The following is a 16,808-nucleotide window of genomic DNA, read 5'->3' as shown; positions in this document are numbered from 1 at the left end:
GGCCCTCCTACAGACAGAGACCACAAGACGGGGCGGGCAGGCAGCTCAGAACCGGCTCTTCCAGCTGGGCGTGGCAGTGGGGGCAGGGGTGACCGCCAGGGCCAGCCGTGGGCAGCGGCCGTGGGAAAACCAGCACCAGCGCTTCCCGAGGGTGGGGCGGGCCTCGCGGGGCACCGGGCGTTTGTCTGCGCGTGACTCAGCGTGAGCTGGCGCCCCGCCCCAGGCGCATACCCCCGGGTGCTGGGAAGACCGCAGACCCCATCAGAGGACCCCGCCCCACTGGGCTCCCGTACCTGCTGGTGCTGACCCTCGGGGGGCCCCGGGCAGAAGCCCGGCCCAGAGACCAGTTGGCCGGCCTCTTTCCAGCTCCTTCCTGGCTGGGCCTGGAGTCCCCACGGGCCTGACGTGCAGCCGGGACCCTGCCCACGCTCCTGCCCTGCTGGCCCTGGTACCTGCAGCCAGACAGGAGAAGCACCCAGGTGTCTCCCTGTGCCAGAGTCTGGCCTGGGGAGGGGAGGCCCTTCGGGGGGCTCTGGGAAATCGGCCCTGCCCATCTGGCACCTGCCCACCCCTGGCTGTGATGCTGGAGGCCGAGCTCTGTGGTGAAAGGCTTGGGGGGAAAGAGGGCGTGTATGGGCGGGGCAGGAGCCCCCCACCATGGCTCCAGGGCCCCCCGCCGCTGCCCGCCCCAGGCACTCTACCTCCAGGGCACTGACAGGGCTCACCAGGTGAGGGGGGTGCCAGGAGCACCAAACAGGAGCCCTCCTCCCGTGGACCGGCTCACCCCATGGCTAACAGGGCGCCTTTGTGTGCCCGTCTGGGAGCCAGCTGGTCAGTCCCCTGCCCCCCCAACCCTGCTCTCCTGTTTGGCCCACCTTGCCTGCCACGGGAATCCTGTGTCTAGACCCCTGCCAGGAAGTGGCCGTCATGATATGATGGGGTAGCCGCATCGGGAAGCCCATGCCACCCCTGGGATGGTGAGATCGGGGGGGCTGAGCCAAGGTCTTCACGGGAGCTCACTGCACATCCTAGACCAGGACCCTACGTGGCTGGGCTCCTACCCTGCACACACTCGGTGCCCAGCAGGCCCCAGATGGTGCCAGCCCCTGGGGGCAGGTGGGGCCAGGTGTCACAGAAGGATGGACACCGGAATGGCCCTGGCTTGCTCCAAAATGGGTTGAGGAGTCAGGGCAGCTGTAGGGCCGCCCCCCCTTGACTTTCTAATGCTGGGCCTCCGTCCCCCACTAGTGTTGAGCCATCAGGGGCCCAGGCTTGGCTCTGGGGTTGGGGAGGACCGCTGGGTGGTGGCAGAGTCCTGCAGGGGCTCAGGAGTTGGAAGAGGCCGCCCAGGGCTGGCTTGGAGCCCACGCAGTGCAGGAGGGCTCCCGGGAGGTGGTGTGCCCCACGTCCTGCGGCGAGACGAAGGGAGATGTGTCTGTGAAACCCCCTGGGCCCGGCCAGAACCACAGGGAGCACAGGGCTAGGGGCAGAGGGGCTGTGAGAATGCCCCGCAGCCCCAGCGCCTCCTCTGCTCCCCAGGCCTGCAACTGTGACCAGTACCTGAAAGTCTCCAAGGACATGATGAAACAGCTGGTGCGGCTCAGCGTCCACCTGGGAGGCCCTGGTGGTGCCAGTGAGTGGGGCTCCATGGGGTCTGTGGGCCGTGGCCCTGCCACTGGGTGCTCCTGGGCTGACCCACTTGGGCCGCCAGGGCGGTGCCCGCGGGCGGGGGGGTGGCCAGTGCTCAGGGCCAGGAAGGGGACTGAGGCCTCTGGCCCACTGGACCTGGGCTCGTGGTCCCTACCTTCTCCCCAGTGGGCCCTGCTCAGTCACCCAGCCCCGCTCGTAGAGTGTACACGCACACATGCACCTTTCAGGCAAAGACACATGCTCAGTGGCACATGCACGCTCACACGCCTGCCTGTGCATGCTCAGCCATGTGCACACACATGTTCGCCTGCCGGCCCTTGCACCACGGGCCTTGCCAAGCAGCAGTCTGAACGTTGGGGAACCTGGGCGCCGGGAAGGCAGGCGAGCCCCGGGTGTCGGGATCAGGGGCCCAGCCTCACCTTCCCTGTGTGGAGGGCCGGCGGGAACGGAAGCAGGGCCTCTTGGGACAGCCCGAGGGGGGAGCCTGAGCACAGGGTGCCCCGGGCCCCTCTGCACAGTTGGTGCCCCTGGGTACCATCTTCTCTGCTGGTCGCACTTGCCCTGCCCGCATCCCTCAAAGGTTTTGGGCCACCCACACGGTGGGTGTGCACTGGTGATGGCCAGTGTCCAGCCCTGAGCAGCTCTCTGCCCTCTGCAGCGCGGTTGCAACTTGCTTGAGGCAGGGGGGAGGGGCAGGGCATGAGCAGTGGCCCCCATAGAGGGCCCCCAACACCCCGACCAGAGGTTCGCCCTGGCCCTGGGCAGCACCCCTCGGGCTGTCAGGTGAGGCCTGAGGTCATGGCCTTGCTGGGCCCCATGGAGGCAGCGGGACTGGGGCGGGGGGGGCCACCTCCATTCAGACTCTGGCTGCGGTTAATCTGGAGCCATCTGCAGGGTGATGTTTGCTGAGCAAATTACCAGGGTCAGTGGGCCTGGGGCCACTTCTCCCACCTGCTGGCTAGGGCCCTCTGCAGGGGTGGGGCCTCTTGCGGGGTCTCTCCTGCACCCCGAGCCTCCGCAGTCCCCTGGGCCTCTGCCCACCCCGCCCTGCCCCATGCTGGTTGATTGCGAAACGCGCTTCTTGGCAGTGGGCTTATCTGCTCATCGCCACGGATGGGCCGCCCCCGCCCCGCCCGGCCCGCGGTTCTCAGGCCCCCAAGTGCCCTAATCAGCCGATCTTGTGCCCAGAACTTGTTTCCCAAGGACCTTTGAGCCCCAAGAATGTCCCAAGGTGTGAGTTCCCATGGGAGGGAACTGGGCTGGCACAGAGCATCTTGGCCCCTGCTCTTTGCCCTCTCCCTGCAGGGTGGGGGCTGAGCACTCGGAGGTGCGTTGTGGGTGCTGGGGCCACCAGGCCTTCCCTGGGACTGACCCTGACGTCCTTGATTGACAGGCACTGAGTCCTCCCACAGCGATGGTGAGCAGGAGACAGGTGAGCCCTGGGCCACGTGCCAGGGACATGAGGGGCCCCAGCATCTGGAACCCCAGGATGGGGGAGAGGGAATGGGCCTGTGCCCCAAGGGGAGGGCAGTGCCAGGGAGGGCCGGGAAGAAAGAGGCCAGTCCCCCGTGACCCAGAGGGTTCCTAATAGGAGAGGCAGGGGCGGGCGGCTGGGGGCTGAGGGAGGAGCCACTAAGCAGAGTGGGTGGGGGCTGCCTGCCTGAGGGCGGGGCTCAGGGTTACCGCTTCCACGTCCAGACTCAGCCCCGGAGGAGGCCCCCGGGCACTGCTCCTACGACCCACCTTGCCGTTGGCTGGAGGACGCAGACCTACAGACCCACGTGCCGGCCACGCTGGCCAATGGCACCCGGCTGCAGCTGGCGGGCGTCCCGGCGGGCGTGCTGCGGCGGCCCGGGCTGCGGCATTTCTACTGCTGCCCCGGCTGTGGCAAAGTCTTCTGGGAAGGTACCCACCTGGCCCGAGTCACCAGCAACTTCCAAGAGATCCTGGAGGGCGCCCCCCGCCCAGCCAGCGGCCCCTCCTAAGAGCGGGGCCTAGGCTGCCCGGACTAAAAGTGCAGAAGCTGCACAGGTGGTGGCCGTGGGCTCCTTCCTCTGGTCTCCCCTCACGCCCCGCCCTGCGCTCGCCAGCCCCTCGCAGCCTGAGGGTTGGACCCAGGTGGCCCCCCAAACCTGCTGGAGCTCAGTAGGTGGGAGGTGGGGGTCCCCCCACTGTGCTGTGGCCGTTCCCGTCGCCCCCTCCACCATGCACCCCCCAGGATGAGGGCCAGGCCCCTAGGTCCCGGGACAGGGTCTTCCCTGGTTTCCCCCAGCGAAGCCGGCCGTGGGGCTCCCCCGGGACTTCAGACTCCAGCGAGCACAGGAGGGGGTCCTGGGGGACAGACAGGCCCCCGCCTAGCCAAGCCGTGACCCTGCGGGGCCTCTGCCGTCAGGCTGGGCGGCCCCCGCTCGGGTCTTTGCCGTGTAGAAGGCCCTGAACACATGTGCATTGGAGCCTTGTCGTCACAAGGCAGAAAGTATCTGCCCTCTCGCCCAGGGAGACACAGGCTCAGACCCCGCGCTGACCCCCTGGGGGCCTGGGGCGGCACTCGGGGCGGGGGGCTCCTGCGAGCAGCAGGCCTGGGCCCAGACCACCTCCTGCCCTTGCCTGCCTCCCCCTGGCTCAGCCCCAGGAATGTGCACCCACCCTGGCCCACATCCCTTTCCTGTCCTTCCGCTCCCAGAGCGGAAACCAGCGCAGATTTGGCTGCGGGGCCGGGCGTCTGCACCCTCTGTCCCGCCCCGTGTTCCTGACCACACCAGGGACGGCTGTGGCCTCTGAGGCCCCTGGGGTGTAGCCCCGGCCATGTGCCGGGCATGGACCCACTCAGCCCCCCAGCAACGCTGGGCCTCGCTGGGCCAGGGCACACTCCACAGATGGGACAGCCCGCCCAGGGACGAGGGCGGTGTGTGGGGCCAGTCTGCCCACCTGGCTCTTGTCTCCCCTGGGGTCACGAGGCCTGGGCTGAGCAGGCGTGCCAGGGTGAACGGGCCCCCGTGGGGGCAGGGACCCTCTGCAGCCGGGGTCCCGCTTCCAGGACCCAGACCTCCGGCCCCACGTCCTGTCCTGGGAGAGCAGCCTCGACCACTCCTCCCCCGCAGGGTTAAGAGGAAGTGGGGTTGGGGGTGGGTCCCAGCCAGCTGCGTCCTGGGGACTCTGCCCTGACCCACGGCCCTGGCTAGGGCCACAGGCTCGGGGCCAGGCCGTGTCCTTCCAGGCCCCCAGGCGCGTCTGCCCCAGCCCCGCTCAGCACTCCACAGAGAGGAGAGGACAGCTGAGCAGGACCCGGTCCTCAGGCCGCACGGCCCCGCCGGGCCTGCCTCCCGCCTCCCGCCCTCTGCTGCCAGGCTGGCTGTGTCCGTTGGTCCGTCTGTCCGGGGACTCACAGGCTCACTGCTAGCCCGTCCAAGCCCCGGCCCTCGGCCTGCGGGAAGCACCCTCCAAGCCCTGTGACCGCCCGGGCCCACTTTGGGCTAGGGGTCAGACGCTGGGCCAGCAGGGTGGGCTGCGCCCGGGTGCCAGGCCACGGGGACTGTCTGCCGCAGTTCCTGCCCCGGGCTCCTTCCTCCGCGGCCGCTGGCCCGGGGCTGGTGTTTGTTATTTGATCTCTATCCTCGCGCCCTTCTACCAGGTGTCTGGGCTGCTGGGAAGAAACGCTCTCCTCTTTCCCACGCTCCCCGACACATTTTAATGAATTAGCTGGAGGCCCCGCCCCGTGGCCCGCGGCCGCTCAGCCTCCCTCCCCTGCCGAGCGCGTTAAGGTGGCCTCGGCCTCCTGGCTCCGGCCAGTGCCCCTTCTGCGCGGTCCTCCCCGCTGCCCCACCCAGCCCTCCCCAGCCGGGGAGCTTCCCAGTGCCCACTGCTCTGAGCCTCTAAAGGAAAGGGGTCCCCTGGGGGAGGAGGCCGCCCTCTCCAACCCTGGACTCCTTCTGGGGTCGCACCCCTGGGCCAGCTCCCAGGAGGACGTCGGTCCAGCCTTATAGTCAGCGTTGGGCCTGTCACCCCAGATCCAAGGTTGAGGGCTTCTCCTTCCCAGCCAGTGAGCCCCTTGCCTATTTGTGGAAGTGACAACATCACCAAGGAATGCCACAGACGTTGGGGGCTTCTCTGAGCTCCAGGACAGGGCCTGGTGGGGTCCCCAACCCCCGCCTCCCCGCCCAGCACATCATTTGGAACAAATGTCCTCCTTTTGGACACGTCCTTCAGCAAACATCAGGAAGTGCTTCCGGGAGCCAGCGCTCCCCACGCCCCTCTCCGGTCCTGTCCTTGGACAGGGCAGCTCTGGGCACATGGTGTGTGGACCACAGCCACCCCGGGCACAGTTCCCCTCGGCCACAAAGGAGCAGGAGCCATGGGCTCCCCGCAGACAGGGTGACCACAAATGAGCAGAGGGCTGGGGGCCGGGTGATCGCAGGGCTACACCTGTCTGACCCACGCTGAGGCCAGGGGGGTCTGGCAGTGACCTCAGGCTGGGCTCCTGTGGCCTCTCTGGCCGCACCGTCCCTGCCCGGGGGCACCGAGCTGACAATTTCATGCCCTGAGGTGGGGGCCTCACGTTCCCACACTGAGCTCACAGGGCCCCTTTGTCTGCCGCCCGCTGCGGGTGTCAATGGGACTTTTCTCCCAGGCTCTGCTCCCGGGCCCAGCGGGGTCTCCAGACGCTCTTCTCCAGGCCAGGGGGGCCTGAGCCCCCCACCTGGGTGGGGCCTCGCTCTGTGAACCCACCACCTTCTGGGGATGGGCCTGGGCACAGCCGAGCCCAGCGGATACACAAGAAGCACAGGCAACCAGGAGGAGGTCCTGCCTGCAGATCCGTCCTCAGAGTAGCCGCCCCTCCGTGCTGCTCCGGGCAGTGGGTGCGGGGTGGCTGGGGTCCCCCACAGGCCTTGGCTCTACACAGGGTCACCCCTCCCCACTCCGGAAGCGAACACGGGCCTGAGTACACAGAGCCCAGGGCCTCCCTCCCAACCACAGCTTGTCTCGGGCTGGTGGGGAGGATGGCTGGAAGTGGACAGGGACCCCCACTCTCAAGGTGATCAGCTCAGCAGCCACTGACCCCAGGCCCCTTTAGTAGGCCCAGGGACGTGTCTCTGCAGGATAAGTGGGCAAAGGAGGGGCTCCCCAAAGCAGCAGCACCCCAGTCACGCCAGGGCCAGGCTGATCACAGGGCCTGGGCCGGGTCTGTGCTCAGCTCAGGGCATAACCACCTGCGTAGTGGGGAGCAGAGCTGAGCAGAGGGGCTGGACCACCAGCCTCAGGAAGACAGAGCATGGGGCCTGGGTGGCCTTGGACACCAGAAGGACCCCAAGCAGGGGCAGCCAGGGTCTGAGGTCTTGCCTAGTTTCTCCAGTGGTTTGGCTGTGACTCCTCCCAGGTAACGGAGCGGGGGCGGGCGCCTCACCCACGTGGGTCTCCAGGCCTAGGGACAGACACCCACCGAGTTCATCACCAAACGGGGCCTAACAGGGTGGTCTCCCCAGCTGCCTCCTGGGAATACCAAGTGGCCTCTGAAGGAATTCCAGTGGCTGCGGAAGCACCACTGCCCCAGGCCGACTCTGAGGCTCATTCCTCCTTAATTTCCAGCGACCACAGCAGAGCTATAAACTGTGAAATTCTAATGAGGAAATTTGGCCGCACTGTTAGTGTGTCAATAAAAAGCGGGTTTACTGCTTGGAAGTGAGTCATTTCAGAGTTCCCTTTCAGCGCAGCATTGGCACCTTACCTGGGACTGCTCACCTGCCCAGGCCTCACCCGGCCCAGTTCCTGCCGATGGGGTCGCCCCGGGAGAGGAGCCAGGCCTCTCCACAGCAGAGGAGCTGACTGCCAGACCGACCCCAGCCCCGGGCCGCAGACCCTCTTCTTCTGGGGCGGGGCTGAGAAAACCTCAGGGCCTGGCTCCTCTTGCCAGTCAAGTTAGGGAGCTAACGGGGTGATCGAGGCCCCCAGGGGAGCGATTCTCCAGCGGAAAGGCCCCGCGTGGTGTCCTGGAGTTGTCTCCCTCGGGGAAGTGTGTCCCACGGGCCGGGCTGGGCAGGCCTCGTCCCTGGAGCGCCTGTGGTGCTGGGGATGTGGAGGGTCCGCGGCTAGCACTCCAGGAGCGGGGAGCCAGACTGGGGGTCTCCACCCGAGCCCCGCCCCCGCGCCCACCCAACCAGAGGAGGCGGCCCTCGCGCCCCTCGGGGTCGCGCTCGGCCCCGGGCTGCGCCTGGTCTGTCCGCGCGCGGACCTTGGAATTCCCCGGGTGGCTAGAGGGAGCGTGGGAGGGGCGGCGGCGGAGACGCGGACCCCCGCCCACCCGCGGCCACCTGGCTCCCAGCCCCAAGCCACCGGCGGCCAGCGCCCCCTGCCGCGCGGCCGCCCCGCCGGACACGCCCCTCGCGGCCCCGCCCCGCGAGGGCGCTGCCCAATGGGCGGGCGGCGGGCGCGCGCGTCACGGGCGCCTATTGTCATGCAAATATAAAGGAGGTAAAAGGCGCCGGGGCGCGGCGGGCTGGCGAGTGCAGCGGCGCCTGGGGAGGCGCGTGGAGCCGCAGCTCGACAGCGCAGGGACCGGGAACGCGGCGCCGCTGCCCCGGCCGGGCCGGCCCCGCGAGCGCAGCGCCCGCCCCCGTTGCCCGCCCGCCGGGCGCGGCTGGATGTGGCGGGGGTCCCGAGTCGCCGGCCCCCGGCCCCCAGCGCCCGGAGCGCCCAGGGGTGGCGTGCGGGGCCCGGGGACGCCGCGCCTTCCATGCGCCGAGGCGCGCCCCGAGGCAGCCGGGGGCCCGCGCCGAAGCCGCCGCCCGCGCTGAGCCTCGGCCCGCGCCCGGCGGCAGCATGAGCCAAGCCGAGCTGTCCACCTGCTCGGCGCCGCAGACGCAGCGCATCTTCCAGGAGGCCGTGCGCAAGGGCAACACGCAGGAGCTGCAGTCGCTGCTGCAAAACATGACCAACTGCGAGTTCAACGTGAACTCGTTCGGGCCGGAGGGCCAGACTGCGTTGCACCAGTCGGTCATCGACGGCAACCTGGAGCTAGTGAAACTGCTGGTCAAGTTCGGCGCGGACATCCGCCTGGCAAACCGCGACGGCTGGAGCGCGCTGCACATCGCCGCGTTCGGCGGCCACCAGGACATCGTGCTCTATCTCATCACCAAGGCCAAGTACGCCGGCGGAGGCCGGTGATGCCGGTCCAGACCCCGGCCTGCACGCGGGCCCCGCGCGCGTCCTCCTTGCTGTACCTTCCCGCCAACTACCTCGGTGTGCGCCCGGCCCTCGGCGCCCGCGGCCACCACGAGTCCGGCGCGCACGTCCGTGCCCACGGTGGCCGCGCCCGCCCGCCCGCTCGCGGCCGGGGGCCGGGGCCGCCTCCCCCCCGCGGCCACCGGGGACCGGCCGGGGCCCTTCCCACGGCCCCGCCCGCCGCCGCGCGGGTGGGGGAGGAGCGCGGGCCCCAGCCCCTTTGAAATTTGAGTCTCGCCACCAGCAAGTTCGGAATCCCGAGACACCGGATCCTCCTGCTCGAAAAGTTTTCTCCTGAAGGTGGAAGGACCCGTGGCCGACGCGCGACGGAGGAGACGCTCTGCTGTTCCCGGGGCTCTAAACTATTTATCACGTGTGTGCATATTTGTGGGTGATGTTTGTGCGCCTGAATTTTGTGTTTGGAAAATATTGTGCGTGGTCAATGTGGTTAGGGGGGGGGGGGGGTGGGCGGGGTGATGTACTTTTTTTTTTTAGTCTTAAAACTAAAAACTTGAGTCTTGTCATTTCTTGGTTGCACTGAAAATACCGCCCAGCCTGATGGTTCCCCGGCGCTGCTCCGTCCTCTCCGGCTTCTCCCCCTCAGCTCCCCTCCTCCGCCCGCCCCGCCTTCCCCTCTCTCACACACGATTCCGCGTGAGTTTTGGAAGCCCCGGGCCCCGCTCCGCCTTCTCCGGTGAGAGGCCGCCATCCGCCAAGCCTGCCGGTTTTCAGAGCTTCCGTGGGAGCCTGGGTGCTCGGGTGTGGCGGTGACGGAGGTGGGGATCAAGCCTTCCTAGTTAGTTCTATTATAGTTAACAGTCGATTGCACACTTTTTTAAAAAAAGTAAATGGATTTGCCACAATTAAATGTCATAACATTTATGACAATATAAAATATTAACATATTTTAAGCCAAGTTTTAGGTGTATTTTTTGAATCTTGGTTATAGACCCAATTTTAAAGGGCGTTGTATCCAGCGTTGTGAAGGCAACTGTACCCATATTTATATTTTTATAAAATGCCTATAAGACTGTGAATCTCTTGTGCTACTTGCCGAGTGAGCTGAAGGGCCGCTTTACCCCTCTTCAGCCTCCCAGAGCTTCCAGGACCCGATTCGAATCCGAAAGCCCTGCCAGGCGGGAGGGGCCGCGCGAGGACCCAGGCCGGAGGCCGTCCCTCTGCGTCACTCTTAGTCCCGAAAGGCGCCCTTCCTGGTCTCCGAGGTTCCAATTTTCTATGCAACCCCACACCCCGTGTTGTTTTGATCCTGAGAAATAAAAGGGAGGCTGAATTATTCAAATTTAAATGAGGCTTCCCCAGGGTAGAAGTGCTGCTGACCCTTCGTGCAAAAATGGGGAGCACTTGAGGACACAGGTGGGTGGAGGCCCTTTGTGTGTGGCTGGTCAGATTTGGGCAGTCATCTGTGGCTTTTTATAAAACCTTGTGTGAGAAGAATATATTGATAATGTCAGTGAAAAGCAGACATTGAAACTGAGGCACAGATTACTCCAAAAGGAGTTTTTCTGTATATTTTTTCTAGATGCAAATACCTTAATTATGTTAATTAATGTTAAGACTTTCTAGGCTTACGTGGAAGCTGTGTATGGGTCTCGGTGTGATCACTTCTAACTGGATGAAGTCTGCAGCACATTCCTGAGTGTACGATATAGACTTGTAGCCCAGCATGAAAAATTTATAAATAAATTTTTCATTGATCTTTTTATATTAAAAAAAAAGTCTGTTGGTTCTTGGGCTTGGCACGGGATGAGAGTCAGGCTGCAACGTGCTGTTTGCAGAGACGACCGCGCAGCACTTGGCTTGTCTCCACCGCAAGACAGAGCCTGGGAAGCTGGCTCTGGGCTGAGCTCAGAGGCACCGCAGTGGCCACGCACAGGGCTTGTGAGGACCCCGCCTGCCCACGTTCCAGCTGCAGGAGCACCCCAGGGTGCCTAGAGCCGCTTCCTCTGCTCCTGGCAAAGCAGCCAAGGCCTCCCCGTGGGAGTTCTACTTGAAACTCCCCCCCACCCACCCCAAAGCCAGCCTGCCAAAGACGCCTCTTGTCTCCATGCCCCCAGTTACTGTGGGTTTCTTCTGGACCACCTGCCGCACGGAAAGGGTACCCTTTAAATGTGGGGGAGCTTCTGATGACTGTAAGGTCCCTTCTTCCCCTCTGATCCCTGGTGCCTTCTGAGAGTTAAGGCCAGCATGCCCCAAGCAGCCACTACCCCAGGGCACAGACCCTGAAGGCGAAGGCGACTCTGGTCCACCCCTGGGGCTGGTATAGGAGGGGCTGCAGGGGATGGACAACCACCCCCTACTCCCCCAGCCCTCCTCCCCCTGCAAGAGCAGCCTGCCCAGAGGGGACTGAAAGCCAGGCCTCGAAGTTTTAACTTGACTGCGATGCAGGAGTTACAAGGTGACTCGTTCTTGTAAATCTTTCAGACACCCCTTCCAGAAGCCTGAGGGTGTCGGCTTCCCCTCAGGAGGGTTGTAGCTACATTTTGTTCCCAAGACACAAAGACCCATTGTCATTCCCCTGTTCCTGCTTTGCATCTCGAGCTCTGTTCTGCCCTGAGGATTTTCCAAGGGAATTTTCAGTTGGTTAAACAGACATTCCCGGACCCCGGCTGGTATTGGGCCGATGGTCTGGCTCCCTCCTAAGACACCACAGAGACGGACGGAATATTTGACGCAAATGAGCCCCCAGGGGAGGTGGTGTCTACCTGGCCACTCAGGCCAAGTGAGAAGATCTGCCCTGGGGGGAGGGGTGCCTGGCCCCAAAGGAAAAGGCGCTGCAGGAATTTGGACACTGTTGGGGCATCTGGCCTGGGTACTACCTGGCCACCCAAGTGGCTGGAACACGTCTCCACTTCCCACGCTGACACCGCAGGAGAAAGAGTCAAAGCTATCAACAAATGGAGAAGGGAGGGCGCAGGCTCCTGATGCAGGCCCCCAGCTGAGTGGTCAGGGCCGGGCGCTCACTGCAGGGGGTTGGCCAGCGCTTCACCTGGGGTCCCCACCACCCCGCCTCAGGCTTCGGATGTGGGAACAGCTCTTTAAGCCTCTTGGTGGCCCGGGTGACAAAGAGGTGCAGTGACCCCCGCAGCCCAGCCTCCAGGATCCCACGGTGCGTGTGAGGTGTGTGCGAGGAGGCCAGGCCTGCCGGCCAGGGCACCCCAGGGGGAGCGGTCTGGCAGGCAGCCCTTGGGCCTCTGGGAAGCCCCGGAGTGGCTGCCGTGGAGGAGGCAGACAGACCAGCGACCAAGGGCAGGGCCGGAGCCCTTCTCCCGGCCAGGACTGCTGGCAGCTCCTGGCCACTGTCAGGCTCTCTGACCTAAGCCCGGCGGAACTCAGGAAGTGTTTACTGTTGGAAGGGATGCCAGAGAGACCAGGAAATGCAGGCAAATGGTCACCCAGAAAGAGTGATGTCCAAAGCCAGTGGGCGTGGGAGCCAGGACAGAGCCGGTCAGAGCTGAGAGCCCAGGCAGCCGGTGAGGAGGGCGAGGGGGCCGGGGGCCCTCCGGCTTTGCCCCGCAAAGGCCCTGCGGTCAGCACAGGGCGCTCAGCCGCGTGCACACGGGCAAGGGCCGCGGCCCGCAGCTCTGACCTGCCGGAGGCAAGTGCCTCCTCGGGCCGCATGGAGCCTGCCGGAGGAGGCCGGCCTACACCCGGCTTGCCAGGCTCTGGGGACAACTGGGAAACAAAGGCCGAGGCCAGAGTCTGCCCGCGCGGGCCGGGAGGTCTGGGAACCGCCGAGGGCTCCTCCGGAGGCCTCCCGGGCACCCCCTCCCGGGGCTCCTGGGTTTGGGGAGGCCCCTCCCCCACAGCCCCGCCGCGGCTGGCCCGGGCTCCCCTCCTCTCTGCCCGGCGCATTCTTCTGCTTGGCTGTACGTCGGGTCGTCGCGGCTCGCGTCCGTCTGTCGATCTTTCTTCTCGCGCCCCCTCCAAAGCCGCGGGCCCCATTCATTCCCGAGGCCTCTGCCCTTTCCTGCGCGCGGGTCCGCTCGGCGAGCAGCTGCTATGCTAATGAGGACGGGGCGGGGGGCGGCGGGGATCGGCGGGTGGGGGCGGCGAGGCTGCGGGGAGCGGGACGGGGGCACTCGCGGGGGGAGCCGGCGTGGCGAGGCAGTGGGGGGCGGCGGGGCAGTGGGGCCCGGCCGGGGCGGGGCGGGGGGCGGGCGCTCCCAGAGGCCCGATCTCTGCGTTCAGACCCCGCGGGGGCGCCTGCCCCGCGCACCCACTCGCGGGCCGAGGGGTGCGCGGGGTAGAGACCAGCTGTTATCTTGCTCTGGGGTCGCGGCCTGGGGAGGCCGGCTGGTTCTGGAGGCCCCCGACCCCGCGCCCACCGGTGTGCCCCTCGCAGGCGGGGGACTGGGCCGAGACGCGGAGCCGAACGGCCCCGCTGCCCCCCCGGCCCGGGTGGTTGGACGCGGCCCCCCCGGAGGCGGTGCCCCGGGGCCCGGGTCGCGCCGAAAGGGGACCGGGCGAGACGGCCGGAGAGGACGCGCGGCGTCCGAGGGGCGACGACGGCTGGAAGCGAGTGGCCTCTGAACCCGGCTCTCGGGGTCGAGGCGAAGCCGCCGGCGGCCGGGCGCCCACGAGCATGGACGGCGAGCAGCTCCGAAGGCCCGGCTCGGACCCGGGCGGGGAGGCCAGCGGCACGGGCTGTGCTGCCGCCCCGCGGCCGCCGCGGACACTGCGCCAGGGGCCGGGCTCCGGGGCCGCGCAACCTCCGCCTGCCGCGGACCCCGGGGGTCCTCTGCGCACCACCCTCGCGGGCCCGCAGCCCGCGACCTCGTCTTCTCCGAGGGGCCCGGGGCAGCTGAGGGCCGGGACTCGACGGTCAGGTTTCGAGCCGAAGGCGGTCGGGGTGGGCGCAGGCCTGGCTCGGGTGCCCGCGGCCGACAGCGCCCTGCAGCCCCCGGTCGGTCTCCGCTCCGGTGACAGCACCGGCCAGGCCGGGGGGCACCTTGTGGAGGGGAGGCCGCGGAGGGCCGCTGCCTGGCGGGTAGGGCGCTGGAGCAGGTCGGCGGTCCAAGGAAGGGGCAGCTGTGCTGACCCTATTGATGGACGTGAAAAATGTACAATTTTCAGTGTCCTGAGCTGAAGATTCGGGATCTTAGGGAGCACTGTAGCCCCGGAGACAGCTTCCCATAGCTCTGAGTGAGGGGCTGCTCCCTAACAGTGAGGGAGCAGCCACTATCCTTGTGACCTGGCGTGGGGGGTGGGGGGTGGGGGGAGCCCCCTGGGGGGGATGGTGAACACTCGTAGTGCTGCAGCCAAGCACACATTTCAGTAGAAGGTAGCTGGGAGCACTGATGGTTTTCTTGTTTTTCTATGTATGGAAAGACGCAAGAATGTGTCCACAAGTTTTCCTGAAATATATCTAACTCTCTAAGGGGCTTTTTTCCCAAAGCACAAAGGGCCTTATCCCGGCTTTCATCCTGAATTCCTTTCAGGGTGCACTGTAGGTCATGACTGCCGCGGCTGATGACTTGATCTTGGTACAGTCCATCACGGCTTCTACAGGCCCTGGAAAGAGACCCGGACCAGGCCCCGGGGAAGTGAGCCCATCACGGGCCTGGTGGAGTGACTGGCTGTAGTGTGCTGTTCTCCTATTTATGGTCAAAAGGGGAAGGAAGGACATTCCAGAGCCCCGGGCCACAAAGAGCGGACAGTCAGCAGGACACAGGATGAGCCCAAGCCCCGTGGACAGGGCCACCACGTGACTCACTTCAAGACACAGACTGCTGCCATCAGAACCATCAGGTCCAGCTGTGGGTGCTAGTCGAGCATCCACAGAGCCTGGAGCCCTAGCAGAGGGGGCCGGTGGTGGGCACGGCTCCGGCGGTCAGGGGAGGCTGGCCCTGGGACGGCAATCTCCCTGCCCCGCCCTCCATTCCACAGAAAGGGTCTGTGCTGGGTGTGACCGAGGAAAAGACTTCTCTCCCTGTCTGAACTCTCGCCTGGCTCAGAGGTGGGGCCTAGAGACCAGGTTTACCCCTGGTGGGTAAAATCTGCCTCTTCATGTCTGGGGGCCCCTCACTGGTACCCTGTGAACAAGAACACCCAAGGGAGCCAAGCTCAAACTGTCCTACAAACTTTCCAAAGGAATATAATATGTAAACAAGACAGAGTGTATTTCTCATCCTGAAGTTAGCGTAGCTGGTGTTGGGCTGGTATGTGGCATTAGGGTACAGACTGCTGTTCTGCTGGGTGGGCCTTTCATTCACATGGCTTAAAATGGCAGCCCTTATCCAGCCATCAAGACTACATTCCAGCCAACAGTCAGGGGCAGGGAGTGGGAGGGGAAGAGGCCTGGGCCTTCTCCTTCCAGGGCACTTTCTAGAAGCTGCTTTTGCTAAATCTCCTCACATCCCATTGGCTAGAACATAGTCACATGACCAACCTCACTGCAAGAGAGGCTGGGAAGGGTAGTCTTTATTTAGTGATGTGCCCGGCTTAAAGCAGGGCCAGAGGAGGAAGAGCTGCAGCCTTAGGGGCGCTCTGTCTCTGCCCGTGACTGCAGCGTCTAGGCCACGTCGTCAGGCAGGCTCGTCTGCGTCTTGTGCTCTGCCTTGTTCTTGCCCGACGGGAGGTTTGTGCTGAAGAACTTTCTAAGAATTAAAACTGTCCAACAGTGGCCTGAACAGATGAAAAGCGGAAGCACTCCTGGATGTGGGCGAGAGCCAGCCTCGTGGGCACTAGGAATTACACCTCCGGGGCCTGACAGATTACCCTTGCACCACCCCTTGAGAACCCAGAAGCAGGGGCACCCATCCCCTTCTCCAGCAGAGACCTGATGCTGCAGGGCAGGTGAGCAAGGTGCTGCTGTGTGGCCATCGGGAGGTGGGAGGCCGGGCCACGCTCGGGCACCCTGCTCCCCGAGTGCCCGGGGCAGGCCTGGGCACAGAGGAGGGTCAGCCTTTGCGCCCTGCTCCCTGTTCCCGGTTCGCCAGCCTCCCGCTCCCTTATCTCAGGGCAAAGTAATGAGTAACCCAGGACTTGGAGTTCTCAAGGCTATTTTGTCAATAAAGTTCTCCTTCTCAAGTGTCCCAAGACGTCTTTTGGGGCATGGCTTTTTTTCATTTTAATCAAGGTTGAAAGAAAATCGTTAAGTTTATCATTCACATTCCTAAAAATCAACTTTACTGTGGTGTAATCTACATACAATAAAATGCAGCCATTTAGAGTGTGATAAGTACGGACAGATGTGTGCACCCAGATAATCCACACAGCCCAAATACAGAGCATTCCCATCAGCCCCCACGTTTCTCGCAGCGGCTCCTCCTGCCCAGCCCCAGGTCACCGTAGCTCTCCCGGTGGGCTACAGGATCACCTACAACAGGCTGATGTGCACTTCCTGGATTTCTGAGCCCTCTACTGCACTCACCCAAGTTGCGGCAGTAACTTTGGAGAGGCGGGTAGGTCTTTTTTATTTTTTATTTTTCCACTAGAAAAATCTGGCTGGTACCGCACAAAACACAGGATAGTTTTCATTGGTAGTATTTCTGTGAACAGAATTGTCCTAAATAAAAGTCCAGGCAGCACAGGGCCACCTCAGATGGCCCAGGGAGGGTGGGCACGGACCCACCCCTTTCATTTTGAAAACACTCCATTCCTGTCTCTCGGGCACTGATCCTTAAGGACTGGGACTCTGACCCCAGGGTGCTTTTAGACAACCGTCTTATCAAGTTAACGTTTAGAAAATAAAACAGTACCCTGGGCATTTATCCAGAAAAGGTGAAAACTCTACTTCAAAAAGATGCACGCACCAGTGTCCTCAGCAGTGCCGTTATTTACACAACAGGGAAGGAGCCGCAGTGCTCACTGACGGTGGGGGGTTAAAGAAGGTGCGACACACACACACACCACACACGCGCGCGCACGCACACACATGCACGCACGCGTGCACACACACATGCATGCACGCGCACGCACAC

General features: G+C 64.5%; 2 protein-coding genes across 4 annotated transcripts in view; both read left to right on the top strand.

Annotated features, from left to right (window-relative positions):
• Positions 1-7,326, top strand: part of EXD3 (exonuclease 3'-5' domain containing 3) — a 77,451-nt gene extending 70,125 nt beyond the window's left edge. For all 3 annotated transcript variants that reach the window (XM_024999694.2, XM_024999695.2, XM_024999696.1), the window contains 3 exons: positions 1,540-1,633; positions 3,044-3,082; positions 3,349-7,326. In XM_024999694.2, coding sequence (XP_024855462.1) covers positions 1,540-1,633; positions 3,044-3,082; positions 3,349-3,635 — 420 coding nt within the window. In that variant the 3' untranslated portion in view covers positions 3,636-7,326. The remainder of the gene's footprint in view (positions 1-1,539; positions 1,634-3,043; positions 3,083-3,348) is intronic.
• Positions 7,327-8,132: 806 nt separating this feature from the next.
• NRARP (NOTCH regulated ankyrin repeat protein) lies at positions 8,133-15,926 on the top strand. Its single transcript, XM_059891941.1, has 2 exons — positions 8,133-12,356; positions 14,325-15,926. Exon 1 carries the CDS (start codon positions 8,464-8,466, stop codon positions 8,806-8,808), a length of 345 nt encoding a protein of 114 aa, XP_059747924.1. The 5' UTR covers positions 8,133-8,463; the 3' UTR covers positions 8,809-12,356; positions 14,325-15,926.
• The last annotated feature ends 882 nt before the right edge of the window (positions 15,927-16,808 follow it).

The sequence above is a fragment of the Bos taurus genome, chromosome 11 (assembly GCF_002263795.3).
Source record: "Bos taurus isolate L1 Dominette 01449 registration number 42190680 breed Hereford chromosome 11, ARS-UCD2.0, whole genome shotgun sequence".
NCBI lineage: Eukaryota > Metazoa > Chordata > Mammalia > Artiodactyla > Bovidae > Bos > Bos taurus.
Note: the sequence above shows the minus strand (reverse complement) of the source record. Positions and strands in the feature narration are given on the sequence as shown.

Coding starts and splice junctions, on each gene's coding strand:
- NRARP (XM_059891941.1), top strand. CDS start 8,464: ATGAGCCAAGCCGAGCTGTCCACCTGCTCGGCGCCGCAGACGCAGCGC.